Here is a 27,186-nt window from a genome sequence, read left to right as displayed (position 1 = left end):
ACTATTTAGATCATGACATCTTTCTATTTTTTTATATATATATTTTTTTATAAAAATTTAAAAAATATACTTATTTAAATGACGAAAGTTGTCAACAACAAACGACACCGTTAGAAGAAGAAGAAGAAGAATAATTTAAAATAAAATAAAAAACGCATTTGGTAATTTCACACGGGAATGCTTGTCGTTTCGTTTTTATCGCCAGCACCGCCTTCGTCGTTTGGAATCTAATTTACTAAATTACCCTCATCCTTATTCACTTTTTACCTCAGGCGGCCATTTCAACGACACAGCTATTTTTTACACAAATCACACTCATCTCCGGTATAGTATCCGAGGGAGAGAGACAGTCACTTCCGTCCTTCTCCATCTCTCTAAAAAGCTTTCTCTCTCTAAAAAGCTTTCTCTCTAAAAGTCAGTTAGCCATTAAAAGCACATCTTTTTTTCAACTCCGCAACTTTATCGCTGAACTCTGTGACTCTTTCTCTGAAACCAAAAGCATTTTAATATATTTAGTTATTCGTTTATTTTTCGACTGTGTTCTGCTATGATTCGCTGATCTTTATTCTGAGATCCAAGCCCTAGTGTTTGAATCACTCAAATTTCTGATCGGTGTTTCCTCAACAATGAAGTCCAGTTCTCGTCTCGACTCTGCTATTTTTCAGCTCACTCCTACTCGAACCAGGTAATTTTCTCTACAAATCGCTGTCCATGATTTGAGTTTTATTTCATCAAAGATTGAATCTTTTGTCCATTTGTAGTCAAGCGATCTGGGAGTTGCTGTCAGCTGATTTTTGAGATTTGCTGTTGTGTTCTATGCCGTAGTACTCTTTGTAATTCAGTTTTGTTTTCTTCTGTTTTAGATTTTGTCTTGAATATGATCTAGGACTATTGGAATCAATGCTTGTTCAGTTAGTTCACTTTTGATAGTACCTTGGATTTTTGTATTTTAGGCGTATGCTATGCTTTTATGTTCATTTCACCTATCCACTGTGCCAAAGATGTGTTTTGCATCATTCAGTTTGATTCTTTCCATTGATTTTTCGGGAATACATGATAAATTTGTTTGCGAAAATTTTATGGATAAAGCATGCCGAGCAATTAAGCGTTATAGATTATTTGGAGGATGCAGATCCTCGGGACATGGTTTTGCCTCTAAATTAATTATACTTGACTTGGTGAATTGAAGTTGAAGTGAATTAGTTACAGAACAGTATGTTGTTTAGTACTTTTGCAGATAAGAATTTTGGCAATGATTGGACTTTTTTAATGGAAATAAATAAAAAAGGAAAACATTTTGGTCTAAGAAGCACGAATTCAAACACGGACACATACAGGACACAATACAAACACATTAACACAATAATTTTCAAAAATAAAATAAAAGTAGGACACCAGTCGACACAGGCAATTTTCATAAAAATAGGATTAGACACTGCTAGGGTACACATGACCGTAATAACTAACTGCATTTTTATTTTATTCTTTTACTTCACTTACAAATGCATTTAAATCTATCTTTAAAAAGTGGGAAATTATTTTCTACATTGTACATATTGGAAAAAGGTATGAACCAAAAGTCATGGTGTCTATTTTAGAAAGTTTTATTCGTAAACAAATTGGATGTTTTGGGCTTTAGAATTCCTAAAATAAAAAAATAAAAATAAAGGAGTAGGGATTTAAAAAAAAATTCATGTTCAAGCTGAGGATGCTTTAGAACATAAAAGGATTGACGGGATTGAACAAACAATTCCCCAATTTAGCGACTGGTGCATATCATGCAGTTGTTTGGCTGGAATTATTTACCCATAAAAATATTTATCTTGTCTATCATATCTTCTTTCCTTTTTCTTTTTCTTTTTTTCCAGTTTTTTGTTGCTAGATAAAAAAATTATTATACTAATGGATTATGTGCACTCTCATGTCTAGCCTAAAGTGCAGCTACAATAACACTAGCTTTTCTTATTGTAATGTTGTTAGAAGAAATTCAAGAATTTTTAATTTTACCTAGGAGATATGCAAATGCACTAACTGTAGCTCTGTTACCAGGTGTGATTTGATTATCTCTGCAAATGGGAAAACGGAGAAAATTGCTTCAGGTTTACTGAATCCTTTTCTTGCCCACCTGAAGACTGCTCAAGATCAGATTGCCAAGGGGGGTTATTCAATTTTGCTTGAACCTGAACCTGGAAATGACAGAACATGGTTCACCAAGGGTACGGTGGAAAGGTTTGTACAACTCTATGATGCTCTTGTGGAAATTCAGGAATTCACTGTTTGGTTGAGATTTATGCTTTCAGAGGCTTGGTCAAAACCTAACAAAATTGGTTAACATCTCCATATGATTTTCTGAACTTTTGAAGGTACTTCTGTTTGCATTATGTATTTGTATAATTAAGCAACATTATGCTACTTTATAATCTCATGTTGGGGTTAAATTATGCATCACTGACTGTATACTACTAAAATTGTGTAGTGGGACATTATTCTCATTGTTCAATGCTGTTAACCATGGAATAGACTCCTCTTTCACCTCTCAACTATCTGCAACAATTTGTTAAGGAAACAAATTGTTGATAATTTTGTTGACAAATAAATCGACTATCTGCAACATTCTGGCTGTTGATTTGAATCTTTCACTTATAGAGGAACCTGGATCTTCCCAAATGTTGCAAATTTGTGATAATTTCAATGTTGAAGCTACTGTTCCAATTTCCAATTCAACAGTTGTATTGGATTATTCATGATTCCCTTCCATTTGAGTTTTTAAAGGAAATGAAATGAGAAATAAAGATTAATTTGTGTTTTTTTCCACAGGTTTGTTCGTTTTGTTAGCACTCCAGAGATTTTGGAACGAGTGTACACCATAGAATCTGAGATACTACAAATTGAGGAAGCAATTGTCATTCAGGGCAACAACGATATGGGTTTGAGCACCGTAAGCATCATCTATTAGAACTTTTTGTTGTGTAAGCCATGGAAAGAGCATTCAGTTTTTTACTCCCCTTTGGTTTGGCAGGTAGAAGACAAACATGCAAAACCTGTGGGAAGCAGCGAAGGTATGCATAAAAGAAAGGTTCCATCAAAAGATATTTGTACTCTGCTGCGGTAGATGCTGAATATATTAATTTTTAAATTTAATTTATTTTTTATGGTGTTGAGTTACATTCAAAATTCTGGGCAGGCGACAAAACTGTGACTGAAGCTAATGAGGAAAGAGCAATTGTTCTTTACAAGGTAACTCCACATCAAATCAAGTATTGTCTTCAAATGTTGGACTTATCATATATGCAATCATAATATGGTTTCTTGTACTGGCAGCCTGATTCGCATCCACCTGAGGCAAATGGTTCCATCGCACAGGAAGGAAATTCAAAGTATATTCTAGTGCTACGATGGGTGATAAAATTATCTGTGAAATTTCTTTGGTTACTCAAGCGTTTAAACATTAGGGTGGTTATAATTTTTCTCTAATAATTCTAAATTGATTTTCATTGATATAGATGGTTATAATATACTTTGCTGGGTGCACTGATAAGTATGAACTAAATCTTGACATAACCAATGTCAATTGGTATCCAATAAGCACAATTTAATATTAATTGGAATGTCAAAATAGTACAGCGAGGTTCCCATAATTATGCTTGTATTGCATCATTGGGCACCCATATACACAGAATAGATTCATGCAGCCTATATCTTTAAATTTGTCTCAAGTTTTCCTAATGTCACAAAACTGCTTTGGATTCAATACCATTTCATTTCTGCTTGACATGTAAAGTATACTTGTATTACTATCTTTTAGTTTGAATGCTGAAGAGGTAAATGCAACTCAATGATCTTTTTGTCCACAAGAAGGAACGTGGAAACTTTGATTACAGTGGTATGGGTGAAATGTGTCTTCAAGTGTGTTTCACAAAATCTCATTTGCTGCTGCACAGTTGTTGTGTTCAAGTGGCTAGATTCTGGAGTTTTGTTTTATTTGTTTATTGTTTTTTTATGCCTGTCTGTTTGCAAGTGCAATCGCTGTGTGTGTTCCCATGGATATGGCGCCTAAGCTATTTGCCTGAATGCAGTGTAGTTACTAGAATATCTCTATGGATGATTCTATTCCATGTCACTTTTTTGCTCTAGCCTAAGTATTGTCTTTGATAGTGGTTCAGTACCTTACACCTACCTATATAGTGGTGGGCCAGCCTAATGACATAAGTTGTATAAATATACACGCACACACACAAAAGTCTCATTATTGTGTGGGGAAACCTGATAATTCATTGATATTGGTTCTGCATTATTTGCTTTCTCATTCATACTCATATAAAATTGTGAAATGTCCAGATGTTTCTTTCTCAAGAATGAACCAATTTTATTTGAAATAAACATTTGCATATTATAAATCAAAATGAAATGAAGATGCCATGTTTTAAGGTTGTAAGACATGTTGTCATCTGCTTGTATGTCCAATGGGTAACAATATTTGAAAACATTTTCAGGAGCCCTGTACTCATTGTACTTATTTTGCATATTTAATCAGAGTCCAACTTTTGAAAGTCCTAGAGACACGGAAAAGTGTACTGCAGAAAGAACAAGGCATGGCCTTTGCACGTGCAGTAGCTGCTGGTTTTGACATTGATCACATGGCACCACTGGTGTCATTTGCTGAATGCTTTGGAGCCTTGCGTTTAATGTAAGCAGCAATTCCTTGTTTGCAGATGTTGATTGCCATCCCCCACCTCCTCACCCCCTTTCTTACTGATTTTCTTCTTCTTTTTTCTTTTTTAATTCATGTTTGTGCTCATAGAGCCCACTTCGATATTGCATTGAATGGAGCTTTTTATTCCCTCTTTTCCACAATTGTCACACCAGTTTTTCTTTGTAGATACCATTTTTTTGTATGATGTTAGATTTGCCCATGCTACAGGGATGCATGCTCGAGGTTCGTAGATCTGTGGAAGGGAAAGCATGAGACTGGACAGTGGCTTGAAATTGAAGCAGCAGAAGCAATGTCCAACAGATCAGACTTCTCTGCCATTAATGCATCAGGCATTATGCTTTCTAGCATGGCCAACAAACAGAATGAATCACATGGTGACTTGGCTTCAGAGGACAATGGACAAGCAGCCATTGATGCAGGTGCAGGTATGTACACCAAGTCATAAATGAGTGGTCCTACCAACAAAAGATGTTATCCTTTCTTTCTTCTGATCTTACAACAGATTTCACTGGACTCCCCCTAGTCAATTTACACCGTTCCTTCGAATTTCACTCCGGTTTGGTAGATTTTAGGGCTTTAAAGGATTAAGCGATTAACATGAAGTTTCCATACTTGGACGTGTTAAAAGGGCACAAAACCTTTTTAATTGATTTATCTCCTAGAATGATAAATATCAAGGGCCAAAGATAACTTCAGTACTTTTTCTCTCTTCTTCTTCTTCTTTCCTATGAGGTCTTTATTTTCTTCATTCACTTTTTGCATTTTGAAATTTGAAAATAATTCTCACTTGCTTTTTTCTGGTTAACTGTATACACTTGTGCCCAGAAGAAACGCATCCCATGGATCACCAAGTTCCAGTAGGCCAACAAGGATATTTTCAAGGTCCGTTTCCGCATCCTATGTTTCCTCCCTGGCCTGTACAATCCCCACCTGGTGCGCTGCCAGTCTTCCAACCATATCCTGTGCAAGGAATGCCCTACTATCAGAGTTATCCAGGAAATGGCCCATTTTATCAGCCACCTTATCCACCAATGGAGGATTCTCGATTCAATGTTGGTTATGGAGCAGGACAGAAAAAACACACCATGGATAGTAGAGACAGCAATGTTGAATCAGAAGCATGGGAGATGGATGCCACCAAAACAAGGTCACATGGTGATTCGGAGTTGGAGAGCGAAGCTTCACAAAGCTGGGGACCACAAAAGAAGGCCGGAAGATCAGGTAAAAAGAAATCAGGCATGGTTGTTATTCGGAACATCAATTACATCACTTCAAAAGGGAAGAATTCTTCAGGCAATGAATCCCAATCAGCTTCTGACTCTGAAACTGACAAGGAAGCTGGAGATTTTCAGGTCAGTGCTCCAGATAGGATGCACAAGAACTCTTTGTCCTCAAAAAGAAAAGGAGGTCATGAATCAAATTTATCTGATAAGGAAGAAATTATTTATGAGAAGGAAACAAATGGAGGACACTGGCAAGCATTTGAAAACTTTTTACTGAGAGACAATGATGAACATAATCATGCCGCTGATCAAGGCATGTTTGCATTGGAAAAAAATGTTAAAAACAAGAGACGACAAAACACAGTTGGTGATGATCCTTTAGCTGTTGTTGGGAGAGATTCAGTTGAAGCACAAGACGGGAGGATAACTGAATTCCATAAAGCTAGTGGAAACATGGCTCGGATGTTGAGGGCATCAAATGATGAAGGTTTAATTTCTAGAGGAGAGGGTCATTATGGAGATGGTATAGGATCAACTGATGACCAAATGGATATACAATTTACAGAAACAAATGGAAGAAAGGTTTTGTATAGGAACAATGCAAATGATGATTTTATGATTGTTGGACGAGAAAACCAATCACATTTTTTGAGTTCATCAGATCCGCTGGTTGTAAATGGATTCACGCGTGCCACCAATAATTTGGATGGGAGTTCACCACAAGATATGATTGATGAATCCTTCATAGTTCCATTCCGGTCAATGTCACTAGATCATGTTGGAACTAACGATAGAACTGCTATTGACATGGATTCTGAGCTTCCTTCAACAATGCAGAGGTCAGAATATAGTTCTAATAGGACTGGAAACCAAATTAACTATGAGCCAGATGATTTGAGCTTCATGCCTGAACGCGGGACAGAAAAAATGACTACTGGATATGACCCTGCTTTGGACTATGAAATGCAGGCTCATGTTGAAGATGCTGCTTCACTGGATAACAGAAATAAAGAAGTTGTAGTAGATGTCAAGCAAGGGTCCAAGAAGTCAGGCAAGGATCGGAAGTCAAAATTTGCTCCAGATGCTTTAGATAAGAAGACTGTGGGACCAATAAGAAAAGGGAAAACTTCAAAAATGAGTCCTTTAGATGATGCACGAGCTCGTGCTGAAAAACTAAGAGCTTTCAAAGCTGATCTCCAGAAAATGAAGAAAGAGAAGGTACATTGCTTATTATACTTCAACACTCTACGGCACAGTGAAAAGATTAGCAGCAAAACTCCTTGTGATACTTGCGAAATCACATCATGGGTTTGAAAAAGTGAAACAGCCTCCCTGCAGGGGTAAGGTTGTTTAACCCTTCGCAAACCCCGCAGTGGTGGGAGCCCCATTCACTGGGCTGCCCTTTAGCTTTGGCGTCATGCTCTTATAGTTACAGTGCAATTTTTCTTTTGCCAGCTTAGCATGTTTGGCATTCCAATGGACTTATATCTTCAAGTTGTTTCTTTTACAGGAAGAGGAAGATCGCAAACGACTGGAAGCTTTGAAGATGGAGAGGGAAAAGAGAATTGCAGCAAAAGGCAGTTCGACTGCTCAGTCGGCATCCTCACAGAAAACCCGAAAACAATTGCCAACAAAACTTGCGCTAAGCTCTGTCAAAGGAACCAAGTTCAGTGATTCAGAGCCAGGATCATCATCTCCTCTACAGAGATCTAAGATAAGAACTGCTTCAACTGGATCCAGTGAACCTCATAAAGCCTCTAAAAGCAACAAATCAAGTAATGGAAGCCACTTGCCAGGGAATAGGTTGACTAGATCAGTTTCATCATTGCCAGAGCCAAGGAAAGAGAACAGTGATGTCACTCCTGATCCAAAGGTTCCCATGGCGCGAATCCGAAGACTATCTGAGCCTAAAACAGTTAGCAGCCCTTATGTTGCTCCAGTGAAGTCACGAGGTGCTGAATTAGTATCAAAGCTTTCAAATGAACCTGAGAGGAAAGACATATCTGATATTATAAACCTTGATAAAAGCAAGGCTGCAACACTTCCTGAACTTAAGATCAGAACATCTAAAGTGCCTTTGGATGTAGGCCGGAACACATCAGCACCCAAAGAGATGACACAGAAAGTGAATGTGAAGAAATCTTCTCTAACTTCAGGAAGTACTGAATTAAATAGGAACAATGACCAACACACACATCAGAGTGATGTGGATGACAATCCAGTAATTGAGAAGACAGTTGTGATGCTCGAGTGTGAGAAGCCCTCTTTTCCTATTGTACATCCATCACAAGAAAATATGGGTGTACAAAAGGAGCATTATGACAATCATGACAATTTAGAGAAAACTGAGGTGATATCAGAGTATGCCGCTATTCGTGCACCAGCTTCACCCATGGAAGGAGTTGATATAGAACCCATTCAAAGCCAATTACAAGAGCAACCCAGGGTTTACGAGGTAGGATTGGTAAAATCATAATTATTGTTTTACAGTCTATGCATGTTGTAAAGGCTGTGATTTGCATTGATGAACAATCTCTGCCAAGTGAAACAATTAAATTGAAATTCAAAACATAGATGCAGTGTCCCTAAGTCCTACTTGTATGGCAGTTGGTAATCCCAAAATCTGCTATTATGTTGTTAAGATTTGTTACGTTTCACTTTTAACAAATAGACACTATTTGAATCTTTCTTCAAATGCTAATATATATTTCAATTGGTTTACTGTTCCAAACTTGCTCTCATTCTAGTAAATACAAACTAGTTTTTTTGTTTTTGTTTTTGTTTTTTTTTTTATGATATAATCCTATTTTCTGATTGATCTATTTTTATGATATAATACTATTTTGTTTGTCAGGTTACGACAAGTTATGCAGAGAATGAACCGCCAAACTCTTCAAGCATGTATTCTGCTGAAAAACCTTACCAAGCCCCTTTAGCTCGGCTCTCTTCTTTAGAAGACCCATGTACTGACAATTCAGTGTATGGCAAAGCACCTTCAACAAACTTAGAGACAGCAACAATGGGTGTGGAAACTGCTAAAGCACAAGTATCTGGTTTTGAGAATCTGAAATTAGAAAAGATTCCAGAAGTCCTGGAGAAGCCTCAGGTGAAGGTATCACCAAAAGGGTTTAGACGGCTCTTGAAGTTTGGAAAGAAGAGCCATAGTTCAACTGCAGGTGAGCACAGTGTTGAATCAGATAATGTGAGTGTTAGTGGCTCTGAGGTAGATGGCAATGCAACAAATGCAGCTTCTTCTGGTGAAGGTAATATGCATTTCACTACATTTTGCACTGTTTTGAATAATTAATTATATAGCATTGTTGAACTTTTGGGTTTCTATTGCATATATGACTATACAGAAAACAGCATGAAGTCTTAGCTTCATATATATTGTTGGGCCCTTTTCAACAACTTAACCTTTTAGATGATTTCAACATGGTATCAGAACAGGCAAAATAGCTTGTGTTCAAACCCCACCGGCTACCCGATAATTTAATTAAGGATAATAAATGTCGGAAATTGTTGAGTTTTTATTATTGCATTAAATGCTTCCATTTACTTAACTTGTTTAGAAGTAGGCTATGGTTAAGTTTTGATGTTACCTTAACTCCTATTCAATCGTAACTAGTTCTCAAGCTGACCTGATATTTGATGATTCTCATGCTCAGTTCATACATTGAAGAATCTAATCTCTCAAGATGAAACCCCAACTTCTGGAGCTACTTCCCAAAAATGTAAGTGATCATCACACTGCTTCCATTCTTGCCTGATTTGTTTCCTTTTCTGTGCCTGAATGAACAAGGTTTTTGGATCATTTCTTTTCTTCCACTGGTTACAGCTTCCCGCCACTTCTCTATTTTGTCGCCCTTCCGTAGCAAGACCAGTGAAAAGAAGTCAACAACATGACAAGGCGGACATTTAGGTGAGGTTGCTGATTTATTTTCTTCAGTCCTTTGTGGGTATGAGAAGTGAGAAATGTCGTGTGTATCAATTTGCATGGACAAAATTGTGTTTATTGGTTTGTAAAAATAGGTCACTGTACATTCAAATCCACTTTTCCTTTGCCATAATAGTTTTATACTGCATTGAATCTTGCCTCATAGTTAATACTAAGCATGTGAAACCATGAACTCTTGTTGTTATATTTAAGTAGCAAACAAAAATCAAACAATGAAATAGTCAGTGTACAGAGCATCTAAGAGTACATCACTAGATGTCTATCAGAAACCTAAACATGCACTAAACTGCACCAATCAGTCGAAGTGAATGACTAAGCAGGAAATATTGCTTCTGCTCATTCTGGTTAAAGCTTCCCTTGCTAAACACTCAGCAACTTCTTGTGGATCCTCCATGTGCCTGATGAGATTCACTGCCTCTTGATGCTTGATCATCTAGAGAAAGAATCGTACTTTATTACTACAACCAATGAGGACAATGAGCATAGTTTTGTGAAAGTGAAAAATTATCTCGCATTCATCTTAGATTTTGTGACTAAAAACAATGGTGATGCCTCTTATTTTTAGTGAAGTGTATTGTATGTACCTCGCAGATGCCATTGCTTGCTAATATAACAAACTCTGTATCAGAGTCTATTCTTTCGTCTCCAACCACAACTTCTGAGCTTTTAGAGGTGCGTACTTTAGACATGCGTACGACACCTGATAAGCAGAATAAAATAAAATTCTATTTCATTCACTTTTCTTTTTCTTTTTCTTTTTGTTGTTTTTGAACATAATATGTAATTGATATAATTGGAGCGGGGGAGAGAGTTGCATGCCTAGAATGAATCTGAGAGACCAGTGTCTTTTGGTACCTTGCTGTTGCCTCCAACTGATCGGATGAGCTTCACCATCTCTGCACACAACAGCTCTGTATTCACCCATGTTAGCCATCACATGCCTCTCCCCATTGATGACTATGGGAAATGCTGAGCCCACTTTCCATGTCTCCTCTGCTTTCTCTGCCTCTCTGATCTTCGCTCTCGCACCCAGATATGCCTTTGTCAGAGTCTCTTTGCTCTTCCTCCTCAACTTAGGCTGTCAAACATTTTTGCATATATGTAGTTGAGTAATTCTACATATCCAAAATGGGATCTCATCTTATTGGACCTTTAAAAAATTAGGACCTTCTGTGACAATTTTTTTTTTAATAAAAAATTTAATCTTGTAACTTTTTCTTTAGCATATACTTGCCGCTTTGGGTTTCTTATCAAACAAATGTGATTGCATGTACTTGGTGACTGAATCTCCAATTTTGGCATTGGAATCTTCAAAATACCATAACTCAAGATTTTCAATTTGCTCTTTCTGCACCACAACTGAGTCCGAGTTTGAGTTCAAGTTGGGCTCATCATTGAATTCACAGTGATCATCTACGACATGGTAACCATGTGACCTTGGCACCATCCATGAAGGCCTCCTTCGAAACTCAGTCTCTCTTTTTCCATTACCTGAAACATCTCCATTGAAAAATCTTCTCACTCGAAATGCCTGCCCAATTCATTAACAAAATTACCACACAAAATAAAAAGTAACAAAAGAAAATAAAAAATATATATCATCACACAATGAACAATGTTTTGGTGATGTCAAATAAAAAATTAATCGACATTGTAGTGATCTGCAGTCTAGTTATATAAACTATAAGTGGCTTAGATAAGCAATGTAGGAAAGATTTTTAAAAAAAAAAACAAGAAACAAGAAAAATAAATTTGGAATAGCGAAAAACATTATAGACTTTCTATAAGAAAATTGGTTATTTTCACGAGGAAAACAAATCATGTATTTTTCTAAAGAACTTAAAAGCCAAGGTATCATGTCGATATGAATTGTACAAGAAATTTCACTTCAATCGTTCTCATACTAGACAAATTTAGGAAAAGTTTTGATTTTCTCTCTTTTTCTTCTGTAATTATTTGGTATTTTGAGAATTTCATGGTCATCATATGGCAGCATGGATCTTCTAAAGAGATCATACAACACATCATTTTATGATGAAAAATTACTCTGGAGGATCCATACTTGATGGCATGCCCACCCAATAACAAAGACTATTCAACTCCATGATCCAAAAAAATAAAAACCATGAATAATTTCTGCTTTTTTGCACTTCCAATCACTTTTATCTCAACCAAACTCATGTTTTTATCAAATACAAGCTTGAAGAAACTCATGCTTGCTGTTCCTAAATTATTGAATAAGATATATAACTAGATTGGTTATGTTGTTAAAATTTTACATTTAAGGTGTTTTTTGGGATGTACGTAGAAAAATTCACCATAATTCTAGAACTCCATTAATCAAATCTTTTGATTCTCCAACCCCTGTAAATAGTGTGTGTGTACACTCACATGAATACATAGATTTTGAGAGAGAGAGTTACCTTGAGCATGAGATGAAGATCCTTAAACCACATGATTGTGCTGAAACTTGAGATGTGTTTCACCAAATGAATATATATGGTATTTGAGGATGATAATAAGATTAAACGTTTTGATTTTCAAATCAAAATATGGAGAGATTTTCTTGGGAAGAGATATATACTCTCATATAGATCTTGGTTATATATACGTTTTTTAGATGTTTTGAAGTCAATGAGGAGTTTAAAGCTGTAGGAATTTTCAATGCACCTCCTATTTTTGGCCCAAGAAAAAAAGAAACTTTTATTTGAATTAATTACTGTCAACATTTTATGAGCTTTGAATTTCTGATATAATTTTAATTCGGTCGTTTTCTTCTTTTTCTTAGACATACATATTAATTTTTTATCGTAATCTTGTGTTGACTTGTGAAATCCTATCAAATTCAATAAAAATTTCACTAAAAAAAAAAAAAAAATAGCCGCATAACATTTCAATTCTTATCAATTTCAAATATAAAAGCTTTATTATTAGGAAAATTACACAAAATAGTGAAAAAGGGGGGGGGGGGGGATATTTAACATTTAATGGATGCTTTCTAAAATTACACAACAAATGATAAGTATGAAAATACTTACAAGGAAATGAAATTTAGAGTTAAATTTATCATTTTGTCCTCACCACTCATACTACTCTTGCCTCGTGCACACGTTTTTATATGTATATGTTTCTCTCTTTCTCTACCTTGCACACACTTCACACAAAACACACTTGTATACCTACATCTCTCTCTACATTTTTTTTTTTGATAAAACATATATAGTTTTTTAAATATTAATCCAATTTTTATAGAATTAATACTATTAAAAAGATATCGATGATACCTTTAAAACTTGACTTATATTAAATATATTTAATAAAAAAATTAAAATAAAATAATCACTCTGTTTGGTTTTATTTTCAAAATATTTTTTTTAAAAAAATAAAATTAATTTAACAAAAATAAACATGATGTGTTTAAAATTCTCAAAATTTACTTTCATTCTTAATAGATGAATGAACCACATAATGAAAATTTCAAAGCATTCAACCTTTTTATATTATTTTCTTATTTATACAAAAGTAATTTTTTAAATTTTTAAAAATGATTTTTTATAATGTCTACTTTTACAAAATTACTTTTAGCATTTTAAAAAACTGACAACTAAACAGATATGTGTTTCGTAACGTTTACGTTTTCAGTTTATATTTATAAAAATTTTATAAACTCGTTTTTGTTTATTTTTTGTTTATTTTTAGAAAAACATAAACTACAAACGCGTTTGGTAATTGACAAAAGGTTTAAAAAAATTTAAAAATATAAAAAAGAGTGAGAAATGGCAAGTGGTAGCAAGTGGCGGCGAAAGACGGTGGTAGAAAGTGGTGACGGTGGGTGGTGGTGGTGGGTGGGTGGTGGATGGCGGGTGGTGGTTGCAGGTGGTATGTAGTAGCGAGTAGGTGGTGGTGGTGGTGGCGGGTGGTGGTGGCAGGTGAGTGGCAGATGGCGGGTGGTGGCGAGTGGTGGTGGTGGTGGTGGTGAGTGGGTGGGTGGGTGGGTGACGGTGGCGGGTAGTAGGTGGTAGCGAGTGGGTGGTGGTGGCAAGTGGGCGGCGGATGGCGGGTGGTGGTGGGTGATGGTGAGTGGGTGGGTGACGGTGCGCGGGTGGTGGGTGGTGATCGCAGGTGGGTAGCGGATGGCGGGTGATGGCGGGTAGGTGGCGGGTAGCGGTAGTGGCGGTGGTGGATGGGTGGGTGAGTGGGTGATGGTGGCGGGCGGTAAGTGGTAGCGAGTGGGTGGTGGTGGTGGTGGTGGGTGGTGGTGGTAGGTGGGTGGTGGGTGGTTGGTGGTGGCAGTGGGTGGTGGTGGCAGGTGATGGATGGTGGTGGCAGGTAGGTGGTGAGTGATGATGGCAGGTAGGTGGTGAGTGGTGGTGGCAAGTAGGTGGCGGGCGATGGATGGCAGTGGCGGGTGGTGAGTGGATGGCAAGTGGGTGGTGGTGGTGGTGGTGGTGGTAACGGAAGACAGTGGTGGAAAATGGTAGCGGGTGGTGGCTAATGTTGGGTGGTAAAAAAAAAAAACTGAAAACTCAAAATGGAAACACATTTTTTGTGTTTTCATTTTTTGGCCAAATTTATAAACTAAGACCACTGATTTATAAATCAAAAATTTTACCAAACAAGTTTTTATTTGAGTTTTTTAAATTTTTGTAAATATAAACAGAAAACTGAAAACGTAAGTGTTACCAAACAGCACATTGTTTCCTTTTCACCAAAAAGGCTTTGCAATGGTTAATCCAATGGGTAAATTTTTGTGTACTTCAACCAGAGGTCATAAGGTTCTCCTTTCACCTTCCATGTATTAGTAATAATAATAATAATAGTAATAATAATAGACAAGAGATAGTAATTAAGAACTCATTTGAAAATTGGAATTTTAGTATTTTTTAAATAAAAATATAAGATTAAAAAAGGGAAATTTGGTGATAGACCTCTCACTGTCTAATTTGTCTTTCAAAATGACAAGAATTATATAGGTAATTTCAAAACCCCTTAATATTTTAAAACTTGTTTATTTTACTATATTATCTTTATATCTATCAGCTTTCCTATTAAGCCATCTTCACAGTGTATTTAAGAGTACAATTTTACTTTGAATCATAATAAACTTTACTTTGATTCAGATTACTCTGAATCAAAGTAAAGTTTATTATGATTCAAAGTAAAATTTTACATTGTTAAGCAAATCAACATGTTTTTAACTGGAATAAAATTTCAGAATAAAATTTTATTTTGGATCATAGTAAACTTTACTCTGAATCAGAGTAAAGTTTACTATGATTTAAAGTAAAACTTTATATCGTTAAGCAAATTAACATGTTTTTAACCAGAGTCAAATTTTACTCTTAGATCTATTAACAAATAAAATATAAAATAAAAAAAAGCCAATTGGAAACAACAAGGCGACATCTACAACTCAGATTGCTTTCTGGCCTTTGAGAGAGAGGTGAGGAAAGATAAAATAGAAAATAGAGAGATTTAAGAAAGTGATAAGGAGCTAAAATTGGCTTTTCTTATTTCTATATCTCTTATCGACTTCGTGAGGGAGTTCAGAACCTTAACCCTTCAATGATTGTCAATGCCTACAATCAATTGAAGCTCACAATGACACCATTAACGTCGTCGTAGCTGCGAACGACGACAGGAAGAGTGATGAAGGAGAGAGAGAGAGAGAGAAAAAAAAAAAAAAACCGCAATGTTTGAAGGTGGTGGCGGCAGCGATAGTGGTGTGACAAATGAGCTAAGAGGAGTAGCACCGCGGTAACGGATGGAGAGAGATCGACCGGTGGTGGCGATAGATGGAGTGAGAACGACGGACGGCGGCGACATGGGAGAGAGATCAACGGGTGGTCTCTGACATGGCTATGAAAATAAGCTGTGTTTAGAAGGAGAGGAGAGAGACGGAGAAGGCGGGGAGAGAGTGGATAGAGAAGGTGAGAAGATTTAGTTGATGATATAATAGTCTGATAAAATATTTAAATAATAAATTTTGTCATTTATGTAATACTTTATAATTATGAGGGGATTTAGAAAATATAATTTTTTTCTTAATTCTTTTGACAATGAAAGGAAGGTAAAGGGGTTTTTAGCCAAATATATTTGGAAAGAATCTTTCTATAAAAGAAAGTGAAAAAAATAAAAAAATAAATAAATAAAATGAAAGGAAAGGAAAAAATATTTTTAACTTTATAGTAAGTTAAAATATTCTTAATTTTTTAATATTTTTTAAAACTTTTTAATTAATATAACCCTTTCCAAACCAACCTTAAAAGGGCAAAACATTATTTAAAAAAAAAAAAAACAATAAAAAAATACATTAAGGTGTCGTTTGGTAATACTTACGTTTTCAGTTTTATATTTATATTTACAAAAATTTTAAAAACTCAAATAAAAACTTGTTTGGTAAATTTTTAATTTATAAATCAATGGTCTCAGTTTTTAAATTTGGCTAAAAAATATAAACTCAAAAAATATGTTCCGGTTTTGAGTTTTGAGGTTTTTTTTTTTTTTTACCACCCAACACTAGCCACCACCCGCCACCATTTTTCACCGCCGTATTTCGTCACCACCACCCAACCCCCACCACCACCTGCCACCACCACCCGCCACCCACTCGCCACCACCACCCACCCCTTGCTGCCACCACCCACCCGCCACCACCCACCATCCACCCACCCACCTGCCACCCACCCATCCGCCGCCACCACCACCACCACCACCACCCACACCCACCCGCCACCGCCACCGCCACTACCCACCTGCCACTCACCCGTCACTCGCTACTACCATCCATCCGCCCGCCACTACCATTCATCCGCCCCCCATCACTACCACTACCTACCACCCGCTACGTACCCGCCACCAGCCACTTGTCACCACCATCCACCACCTGCTACCATTAGCTACCAGCCACCACCAGCCACCTACCACCCACCCGCCACCACCACCCACAACCCACCACCACCACCACCATCACCCACCACCCACCGTCTTCCGCCACCACCACCCGCCATCATTTTCCACCACCGTTTTCTGCCGCCACCACTTGTTATTTCCCACTCTTTTTTATATTTTTAAACTTTTTAAGTATTTTGTCTAAGCCAAACGCATTTATAGTTTATATTTTTCTAAAAATAAATAAAAATTAATTTATAAATTTTTTATAAATATAACTCAAAACGTAAACGTACCGCACAAACTAGGGGTGTTCGCGGATCGGTTTTGTGCGGTTTGCGGTTCGGTTTTGACCCGCCCGCATCTATGCGGTTTGGGAAAAAGTCAACCCGCAACCGCCCGCAGTGCGGTTTGCGGTTTGTGCGGATAGGGTTTGCAAATGCGCGGGCGGTTGCGGGCGGTTTGCGGTCGGTTTGCGGTTTACACTTTTTTTCTTTAAAAATTAATTTTCGAGTCTTTTTTTCCCAGCGAATTTAGGCATCAAATTCATTTTATATATTTGTGATAACAATTTTTTGATGAGTTTACAAATAAAAGTTGAATATCAATGCATTAAATGAAAGTACCCAAAACAAAGAGACCCTACACTAACATTTTTGCCATGAAAAAAATGTATATCAATACATTAAAGGTTGTACTCAATTAGAATTGCCAGTTCAGTAATCAATAATCAAACTATAAGTTCCATCGACCATTAGAAGGAAAATTTTATTAGGAAAAAGTGGATGAATCACTAATGAAAATCATATAAGAAATCAAGTTTAGGACTTGATAATTCTACAGCATTAAGAAAGTTGAGAAATACTTAAAAATAAGGATCCTATAGTGTCATAGATAATATAATGGTACTCTTGTAAAAGTTACAAAGTTGGTATATAAAAAGTAATAATAATAATAATAATAATAATTAAAGTGCGGGCGGTTTTTGCGGGTTGCGGGTTACCGCAACCCGCCCGCAACTCGCAAATTTATCATATTTTAAACCGCATCCGCCCGCATTATATTTGCGAAACCGCCCATTTATATGCGAATTGGACGGATTGAACGGTTTGAGCGGTTCGGATAAACCGTTGCCCATCCCTAGCACAAATATGCAATGGCAACCATTTTCCCCTGAACCTCCCTAAAACCCAATTCTTCCTCTCTCTGCTCCCACCGCAGTCCAGACTGTCACACAGAGAGAGAGAGAGAATGGCAGTCTCTCGCCTCCTTCAAGCAAAATCAGAACTTCATTTGCAAAGAGTAGGTAAACCCCAATCTCACACAAACACAATCATTTGTTTCCGCACCACACCCAAATGTTGGTGTTGTTTTTGAAAAATCACCTCTTTTCATGTTTCGAACTACAGTGGGTTTTGATTCTATTTGTAGGACTTGTCAGCCCAACAAGGTGGTTTTGCTCCACCTCTTCCAATAATGGCGATGCCCAGAAGTCATCGCAGTCCAAGAAACCGCCAAGGAACAGAAGACTCTCGCTGTTGAATCATTCGTGAAGGAGTGAGTTTCTTTTCAAAACCCTTGATTATAATCTCTATAGAATTTAGTTAGGGTTGTGTTTTTATCAATTGCTTCAAGTTTAAGGTTGTGTTTGGATCTTGGATTTGTGCAAGAATATAAGATTCAAACACAGCCTAAATGATAAGAAAATTGAATTTGCTAAAAAATAAGTAGTGGGTATTTTAATTTGAATCCATATAAAGGAATTTGTCATTTCTCTATTGATCACTTCTTGTAATATGCTCTTAAATACCTTGAATATATATATATATATATATATTTGTTTTTTGAAAAATGCGTTTTGTTTTCCAGGATCCAACTTAGATATATGTTTGACATGTATGTATATATTTTGTTAGCTCTACAAAGTGATGCAATCTTATCTGGAAGTAGGATTGTTTTGGCGCATGGAACGTGAACTAAAACTCGGTACCCATTATACTCTATGATATGGGCGGGGTTATGTTGACCACATAGTTAATTTAATACATTTTGAGGTACTTTTATTTCTTTCTAAAATTGACTATTAATTAGACAGTTATTGAAATACTTGAGTTATCTATTTACATTTAGAATTTTCTTTCTTATATTAGAATAAATCATGTAAAAATGGACAACTAAGTCTATTTCAGTGCTTTGTCCCTTTTGCAATCTACTCCTGCCAAACCATACATTGGCTTTTAGATTAATATGCTAGAATTATTTATTTTACCTCTTAAAATGTATAAAATTGGGAGAAGAAATAGGAAAAAAAAATTGGATTACAAATGTAGCATATTAGAATGGAATACCATTTTCTAAAAATGTGTATGATGCAGGTATTTTTGTATTTTAGGGCTAGACTGCAAGGAAAAAGTGGTGGCCTGGAAGATTTCAACTCTAGTTGCCTGTTATTGCAAGGGGGCCATTATGTATATATTTAATGAACTCTACAGATGAGAAGAAACTTTCTTAAAGTTGTCGCATAGAAACCATAATGGATACCAACTCCTGCAAAATAGGCAGTTTCTAAACAAGTAACAGGTTGGATTGTAGCTTAAGAATAGACTCATAACCAACAAAAAGTAAAAATCTTAAAAAATAGGAAACTCTCACCAAACTGGAATCTAAAGAACATAGAAACCTTAACTAAGAAGGATTTAAATATATATATATATATAATGAAATAAATAACCCCAATTTGTAAGAACACTGGATGAGTCCATTATACAATAACTAATTACTTGTGTTTGGGATGGGATTTTGTCTTATTGTCACTCGCACATCAATGCATTTAAAACTCAAATCACTGTATAATTGTGGTTTTCAATTGCTCTGCTATTATGATCTAATTGGTTTGATTTAGTCAACATGGTTACTTCCATAGAGGAGCATTGTCAGTCAAAATATTGGATTCCTTGAGAAATGCCCCCAACACTTGTTGGATGAGTCCATTATAAGCATTTTTACACTTTTTCTTAAAAATTTGGTTATTCCTTATTATGTGAAGACTTAATTGTGAAGTTGCTTAATGCTTTCCTTCCTCCTCTGCTCCCTCAATTCAACCCAACATAAAGAACAAAAACCACCTTCCATTCCCTAGGAATACTTCCTCTACCCCTCCTACTTTTCCACCTCACCAATTTTATTTTATTTTTCTTGGTACAAGATACAGAATTAAACACTTGGCTGACACAACATCATGGCCATTTCTAATGATCTTGAAAATGAATGGCGACACAATGCAATATACACAATTTAATCCAAGGTAAATATTTTTTTTTTATAAAGTTGATATAAGGTTAATGTCACTATGAATAAAACAAAATAAGTATGATATTTGTATCTCAACATTCTTGGCTTGTTCATGTCCTTTTTTACATTTTTCATTTTCTTGTTTTCACATTTTTTCCCCCTTTGGTAAGCTTTTTTTGTTTTATGTTCGTATCTATGTATCTTTGTTGTGTTGTGTGTCCATGCCTCATTTTATGTCTATGCTACCAAGCTTTAGTGATCTTTCACTTTGCAATTGATTAGAATTTAGCATAATTTTCCCATTTGCAAACTTTCACGAGAGGCACCATGAATGCCTCTTCTCTTGATATCTCAGCATTCAGCTGGTTCAACTGTTTAAAAGGTCAGTTGAGGTGTTTGTATACAAGTATTGACTATCTGCATGTCTGTGTGCTCTTGTGGGTGAGAAAAAGTGCCCAGATGGGTGTTTGCAACATTTCTCATAGTCTCATAGTTGCAACTGGAGTCATATCTGAAACCAATTGTTTTTAAGTATATGCTCTCTGAACCCTTTATATTGTACTTTTTGAATTTACAGATATATGGAAACACATCCAGGGACCTTCCCTAAAGCAACACAAGTCCAGAACAAAGTGGGAGGATCATGGTACACACTGAAAGACGTTCTCTCCAACCTAAAGGAAAAGATGTTGGGAAATCCTCAACTTCAGAATCATGCTACCAATGATGCATCAGATTCTACAGTTGATGCAACAGTTTTGGAGGTTATTACAACTCATAATAGTAAAAATCTTAGTGAATTTGAGTTTTATTTCATCAAAGATTGAATCTTTTGTCCATTTTTCGTCAAGCGATCTGAGAGTTGTTGTCAGTTGATTTTTGAGATTTGATGTTGTGTTCTATGCCGTAGTACTCTTTGTAATTCAGTTTTGTTTTCTTCTGTTTTAGATTTTGTCTTGAATATGATCTAGGACGATTGGAATCAATGCTTGTTCAGTTAGTACACTTTTGATAGTACCTTGGATTTTTGTATTTTAGGTGTATGCTATGCTTTTATGTTCATTTCACCTATCCACTGTGCCAAAGGTGTGGTTTTGCATCATTCAGTTAGATTCTTTCCATTGATTTTTCGAGAATACATGATAAATTTGTTTGCCAAAATTTTATAGATAAAGCTTGTCGAGCAATGAAGCGTTATAGATTATTTGGAGGATGTAGATCCTAGGGACATGGTTTTGCCTCTAAATTAATTATATTTAACTTGGTGAATTGAAGTTGAAGTGAATTAGTTACAGAACAGTTTGTTTTTTAGTACTTTTGCTGATAAGAATTTTGGGAATGATTGGACTTTTATAATGGAAATAAATAGAAAAGGAAAACATTTTGGTCTAAGAAGCACGAATTCAAACTCTGGACACATACACGACACAATACAAACACATGAACACAATAATTTTTAAAAACAAAATAAAAGTAGGACACTAGTCGACACAGGTAATTTTTGTAAAAATAGGATTAGACACTGCTAGGGTACACATGAACGTATTAACTAACTACATTTTTATTTTATTCTTTTACTTTACTTAGACCATCTCCAACGGTTCATCAAACCTGGTATCAAATTTCAAATTTGATGAAAAAGTCACTTTTTTGAGCTCCAACGGTTTCACCAAATCGATATCAAATCGAAAATTCAGCAAATCTTTTACCAAAATGAGAACAGGTGAAGCATTTCACCAAATCACTGCTCATGACCGTTGGGAGAGACCAACCGGTCAACTAGCCGGTTGCCCGGCCAGTTGACCAACCGGTCGACCGCCTAAAGGTTCAAACGGTTCGAAGAAAAGGTTCAAACAGTAAAAAAAAAAAATTTGCCTAACCGGTTGACCAGCCGGTCGAACACTAAAAGGTTCAAAAAGTTCAAAAAAAAAAAATTTCACTTAACCGGTCGACCAACCGGTTGTCCCCGGCACAAATTTGATGAAAGTGCACCGTTGGAGCGAGTGGTATCAAATTTGGTAAAATTGGTCATTTTTTACTCAAATTTGGTGAAAAATCTGATTCATACATTTAAATCTATCTTTAAAAATTGGGAAATTATTTTCTACATTGTACATATTGGAAAAAGGTATGAACCAAAAGTCGTAGTGTCTATTTTAGAAAGTTTTATTCATAAACAAATTGGATGTTTTGGACTTTAGAATTCCTAAAATAAAAAAATAAAAAAAAAGGGAGTAGGGATTTATTAAAACAACAATGATAGAGATCACTAATTTTGGAGTTCTAAAAAGAACACTAATGACATGGCACTCAATAAAAAAAGAAAAAAAATACAATACTAAGGCCAAAATATCAAATCATTCATGGTGGGACCCACTGTCACATCATTAGTGGTAGCACTAATTAGTGCTCTCACTCATTTTCCTTATTAAAAAAACATGTCCAAGCCGAGGATGCTTTAGAACATAAAAGGATTGACGGGATTGAACAAACAATTCCCCAATTTAGCGACTAGTGCATATCATGCAGTTGTTTGGCTGGAACTATTTACCCATAAAAATATTTATCTTGTCTATCATATCCTCTTTCTTTTTTCTTTTTCTTCTTTTTTTTTTTCTTTTTTTCCAGTTTTTTTTTTTTTTTTTTTTTTTTTTTTTTTGGTGCTAGATAAAAAAATTATTATACTAATGGATTATGAGCTTTTATTATTTGAATCAATTACTTGAAAAAAATTATTAATTACTGCCAGCATTTTATGAGCTTTGAATTTCTGATATAAATTTAATCCGGTCATTTTCTTCTTTTTTTTAGACATATGTATCACTAATACCTGCTAATTTTTTACCGTAATCTTGTCTGACTTGTGAAATCCTTTCAAATTCAATAAAAATTCACTAAAAAATATTTGCCCCATTACATGTCAAATCTTATCAATTTCAAATAGTATAAAAGCTTTATTATTAGGAAAAATTACACAAAATAGTGAAAAAAAAAAGTAAGAAAAATATTTACCATTTAGTGGGATGCTTTCTAAAATTACACAACAAATAATAAAGATGAAAATACTTCCAAGGACGTGAAATTTAGAGTTACATTTATCATTTTGCCCTCACCACTCGCACTACTTTTGCCTCATGCACACGTTTTTATACGTATGTGTTTCTCTCTTTCTCTACCTCGCACACACTTCACTCAACACACAATTGTATATCTACATCTCTCTCTACATTTTTTTTTTTTACTTTTTATTTTATTTTGATAAAACATATGTAGTTTTTTAAAATGTTAATCCAATTTTTATAGAATTAATACTATTAAAAAGATATCGATGATACCTTCAAAACTAGACTTATATTAAATATATTTAATAAAAAAATTAAAATAAAATAATCACTTTGTTTGGTTATGTTTTCAAAATATTTTTTTTTAAATAAAATTAATTTAACAAAAATAGTATTTAAAATTCTCAAAATTTTCTTTCATTCTTAATAGATGAATGAACCACATAATGAAAATTTCAAAGCATTCATTCTTTTTATATTATTTTTCTATTTATACAAAAGTAATTTTTAAAATTTTTAAAAATGATTTTTTATAATGTCTACTTTTACCAAATTAAATTTTAGTAGTTTTTTTAGAAAACTGACAACTAAACAGATACCTTTATTGTTTCCTTTTCACCAAAAAGGCAAAGACAATGGTTAATCCAATGGTTAAAATTTTGTGTACTTCAACCAGAGGCCGTAGGGTTCTCCCTTCACCTTCCATGTATTAATATTAATAATAATAATAATAATAATAATAATAATAGTTTGAGAAGCGTTAAATTAATATATTTTTTGACTTTTTATAAAAAAAAATATAAAATATGGGTTGGGTTTTAGGTAATGTAGTAGAGAGGTGATGCGACTTCAATAAGATGATTGTGATCTAAATAGGATAATATGCTAAAATAGTATGTGCTATTTTAGCACATGCCAAACAACCATTTAAGAACTCATTTGAAAATTGACATTTTAGTAAATTTTTTTATTAAAATCTAAGATTAAAAAAATAATATACTTGGAAAGAATCTTTCTATAAAAGAAAATGAAAAAAAAAAAGAAAGAAGTAAAATGAAAGGAAAAAATCTTTGGCTGTATTTGGTTGTGCTCTCCAAATGTATTTCCACCCTCATATTTGCTCTCCAAAGTGTGGCTATTCAATGTGATTATTTTACCTTTGACATAAGATGTTAGATTATTCTCTCCAACTTCTCCCTCAGTTGGTCTCAAGTGAACATAAAATAAATACACAAGACGTGAATATACTTTTTGTAGTAAATTGATTAAATTTAGTCATCCCATCGTCTCAAGTTTGTTCACCAACAGAGGATCATATTGACGAGGGAGATTTACCCTTTTTGCGATAACAATTGGTCGGTTGTTCAAAAGCTTGTTCATGATTGTAAGTGAGAAAATCAACAGTTGGATAAGCCTGTTGTTGCTGTTGTTGGCGTGGTGGAGGGTTAGTGGTTTTACCATGTTCTGGTCTTACTCTTTTTGTTCTGGGCATGACTTCTGAAGGTAAGCAAAAGGTATGGAAGGTTTCGGTTGCTGCTGTGAGGAAATAGTGTGCAAAAGGTCAGAAACAGGATAGCCAAATGAAGTCTCAGGTTGAGCAAAAAAAAAAAATTGTGAAAAGGTGGAGCCGATTGACCGGTCGGAAGACCCCCGGTTGATCGGTTCTTTGATGGATTCGGCTCCTGCTGCTATTGTGAACCTCTGCTGCTGTTGTGAAGCTCTGAACTTAATCAAAGCTCTTCATCTCTTCTTGTTTTACATGGAAACTAATGTAAACATATTGATTGAATTTGTGAAATTAATTGTAGAAGGTGGTGGACTGAATTTGGATTCGGGTGTTGTTGTGAAGCTCTGTACAAAAAGAAAGCTCTTCCTCTCTTCTTGTTTTACACGATCAAGATTTGTAAATATATAGACTGAATTTTTGAAATTTATTGAGGTAGGTGGTGAACTGAATTTGTGAAAGTAATTGAGGTAGCTGGTGGAGGAGCTGGTTATATGTTTCAAGTTAGTGGTGGTTGTATTGACACTATTCAACGATGAAGATAAATGAAGATGGTGAAAAAGTTGCTGAAGGCATTGAAGTAATGAAAGTTGTTGGGTGTATTGAAGTCCGGCTATGAGGCTATTATAGTCTCAATTTCACAACGTTCCAAAGAGCTTTACGCATCATTTTTTGTTTTTTTTGTTTTTTTTATCAGAAACTGAGGTTTGGCAGAAAGGGCCATGAGTGTGCAGGACAGGTTTGCAGGTACATAAGGTTTGGTTAAGAGTGTTCACGGGTTTGGTTCAGTCATCAGGTGAGGCACAATAATATAAACGATGAAGGTACATAGGGTTCACTGGTTTCCCATGAAGGTACATAGGTTTTCGGTTTCCCACACAATTGATGAAATTTAACAAATGAAAAAATTCCAATAATATTGAATTATGTGTGATAAATTGTGTAGATACGAATGAAATGATATTTTAATTTTTGTTTGACTATCAATGTATATAATACTTTCTAATTTTGTGGCCATTTGTTTGAAAAATAATAATATAATAACTAGCAAATGATTTGTGATAGTAATTATTAAAAATATAAAAATATTTTAACTAAAAAATATTAAAAAAAATATAATTCGAATCAAATATACAATCATGAGTTCAGTATGATCAGTAATTGAATATTTATTATGACCTTCAAATTATTTTGTTTATAAAATTTTGAATAAAAAAAATTTTAATTGAATTTTTTTTATTAATAATCAATTTTTTGAATTGAATTTGAAAAAGAGTTTGGTTATGACTGTTATTTTTTTGTTAATCATTAATTTTTTTAAATTGAATTTTAAAAAGAGTTTGGTTAAGAGTGTTCCTTTTTGTTAACAATTAATTTTTTGAATTGAATTTTAAAAAGAGTTTGGTTATGACTGTTGATTAGAGATTTTAATGGAGTTTTTTTCACACCCTGACTTTTATTATCCAAATCCATTACCAAATCCTTTATAACAATTCCATCTAGTTGAGAATAACTAGAATAAATAATAACATTCTCTCACGATAACAATGATGATATAAATAAGACATGATACAATGCCCTTAGGCTTACATTGAATAACCACAAATAAAATAAAGGGATTTACTCTTATACAATACATGGCACTCGACCTACAAATAAAGGGCCCCGTGGCCAACAGTTAAGAGACTTCAAATCATACACGATTCCTCCAGCATTGTACCTGAAAAAGGTCATCAACACGTGAGATGAGCAATAAGCCCAATAGAGATCCCGAAGATCCTAACCAATCACAACATATAGATAAAAATGATCATGAATGCATCAGGACATACCGTATAAGTAATGTGACATTTATTATACAAAATGTACTCATATAACTGTGTTTTTCTTGAAATGTTCCTCTTGACACAAGTCAATATAAAATGATTTCTTTTCTTTCTCATTCCCATCATTACTTCCAAAAGAAAATGTTTTAAAAACCTTATCTTTTTTGTAATAAAACTTCTCATTTCAACACAAAAAATCTCACTTAAACAACCATTCTCGAAATTCAACTCTGCATGCAAATCATAATCAATATCCAACCTCTCTACACACCATAAACATTCATGTCCCAACATATAAATACACTAGCGTATGCCCGTGCCTGAAGGCACGGTGTAGATAATATTAAGATTATAATATAATTGTAATTACAACACTATTTAAATTTAAAATTAAAATGTAATTATAAAAATATATTTAATAGAGAAATACAGTCTCAAAACTAAGTCACTCTCTCACTCTGTTTTTCTATTTCTCTCTTTAAATTGAAAAACAACCAACACCAATGAGAGGATGTCAAAACACTGTACAGAGAGAGTGAGGGAGAGAGAGCCGATGTCAAAACACCCACCCAAACCATTAAGATCTCAGTGTATAAGCTAAAGAGAAATACAATTTCAAAACTAACGCACTCTCTCACTCTGTTTTTCTATAGCTCTTCAAATTGAAGAACACCCAAGACCAATGAGAGGATGTCAAAACACTGTATAGAGAGAGTG

The 27,186-nt window shown here is 34.9% G+C and overlaps 2 protein-coding genes and 1 long non-coding RNA gene across 8 annotated transcripts; 2 read left to right on the top strand and 1 right to left on the bottom strand.

Moving 5' to 3' along the window:
• The first annotated feature begins 270 nt into the window (after positions 1 to 270).
• LOC114272746 (COP1-interacting protein 7) lies at positions 271 to 10,004 on the top strand. Of its 5 annotated transcripts, none has more exons than XM_028214463.2 (13): positions 271 to 685; positions 2,050 to 2,229; positions 2,818 to 2,938; positions 3,020 to 3,059; positions 3,185 to 3,237; positions 3,322 to 3,377; positions 4,535 to 4,687; positions 4,922 to 5,139; positions 5,540 to 7,155; positions 7,448 to 8,392; positions 8,792 to 9,200; positions 9,606 to 9,671; positions 9,776 to 10,004. In XM_028214463.2, exons 1-13 carry the CDS (start codon positions 627 to 629, stop codon positions 9,841 to 9,843), a joined length of 3,984 nt encoding a protein of 1,327 aa, XP_028070264.2. In that variant the 5' UTR covers positions 271 to 626; the 3' UTR covers positions 9,844 to 10,004. The 5 variants fall into 5 exon arrangements, with proteins under 5 accessions (XP_028070264.2, XP_082731626.1, XP_082731629.1 ...); XM_082875500.1 differs by having other exon boundaries at positions 317 to 685; positions 5,543 to 7,155; XM_082875503.1 differs by having other exon boundaries at positions 329 to 685; positions 2,050 to 2,363; positions 5,543 to 7,155.
• Positions 10,005 to 10,190: 186 nt separating this feature from the next.
• Positions 10,191 to 12,351, bottom strand: LOC114272756 (putative protein phosphatase 2C-like protein 44). Its single transcript, XM_082876714.1, has 5 exons — positions 12,319 to 12,351; positions 11,130 to 11,426; positions 10,715 to 10,967; positions 10,480 to 10,595; positions 10,191 to 10,328 (listed from the first exon to the last, which is right to left on the bottom strand). Exons 1-5 carry the CDS (start codon positions 12,349 to 12,351, stop codon positions 10,191 to 10,193), a joined length of 837 nt encoding a protein of 278 aa, XP_082732840.1.
• Positions 12,352 to 17,942: 5,591 nt separating this feature from the next.
• LOC145793077 (uncharacterized) lies at positions 17,943 to 21,162 on the top strand. Of its 2 annotated transcripts, XR_014333575.1 has the most exons (6): positions 17,943 to 18,092; positions 18,218 to 18,343; positions 18,703 to 18,840; positions 19,162 to 19,344; positions 19,992 to 20,090; positions 20,655 to 21,162. It is a non-coding gene; the product is annotated as an uncharacterized LOC145793077 (long non-coding RNA). The 2 variants fall into 2 exon arrangements; XR_014333574.1 differs by lacking the exons at positions 18,703 to 18,840; positions 19,162 to 19,344; positions 19,992 to 20,090.
• The last annotated feature ends 6,024 nt before the right edge of the window (positions 21,163 to 27,186 follow it).

The sequence above is a fragment of the Camellia sinensis genome, chromosome 6 (genome assembly GCF_055761805.1).
Source record: "Camellia sinensis isolate YWXY chromosome 6, ASM5576180v1, whole genome shotgun sequence".
Lineage (NCBI taxonomy): Eukaryota > Viridiplantae > Streptophyta > Magnoliopsida > Ericales > Theaceae > Camellia > Camellia sinensis.
Note: the sequence above shows the minus strand (reverse complement) of the source record. Positions and strands in the feature narration are given on the sequence as shown.

Coding starts and splice junctions, on each gene's coding strand:
- LOC114272746 (XM_028214463.2), top strand. CDS start 627: ATGAAGTCCAGTTCTCGTCTCGACTCTGCTATTTTTCAGCTCACTCCT. Junction 686..2,049: donor CTCACTCCTACTCGAACCAG/GTAATTTTCTCT, acceptor CTCTGTTACCAG/GTGTGATTTGATTATCTCTG. Junction 8,393..8,791: donor AGCAACCCAGGGTTTACGAG/GTAGGATTGGTA, acceptor TTTGTTTGTCAG/GTTACGACAAGTTATGCAGA.
- LOC114272756 (XM_082876714.1), bottom strand. CDS start 12,351: ATGTGGTTTAAGGATCTTCATCTCATGCTCAAG. Junction 11,427..12,318: donor ATCTTCATCTCATGCTCAAG/GTAACTCTCTCT, acceptor TGAATTGGGCAG/GCATTTCGAGTGAGAAGATT. Junction 10,596..10,714: donor GTCTCTCAGATTCATTCTAG/GCATGCAACTCT, acceptor TCTGCTTATCAG/GTGTCGTACGCATGTCTAAA.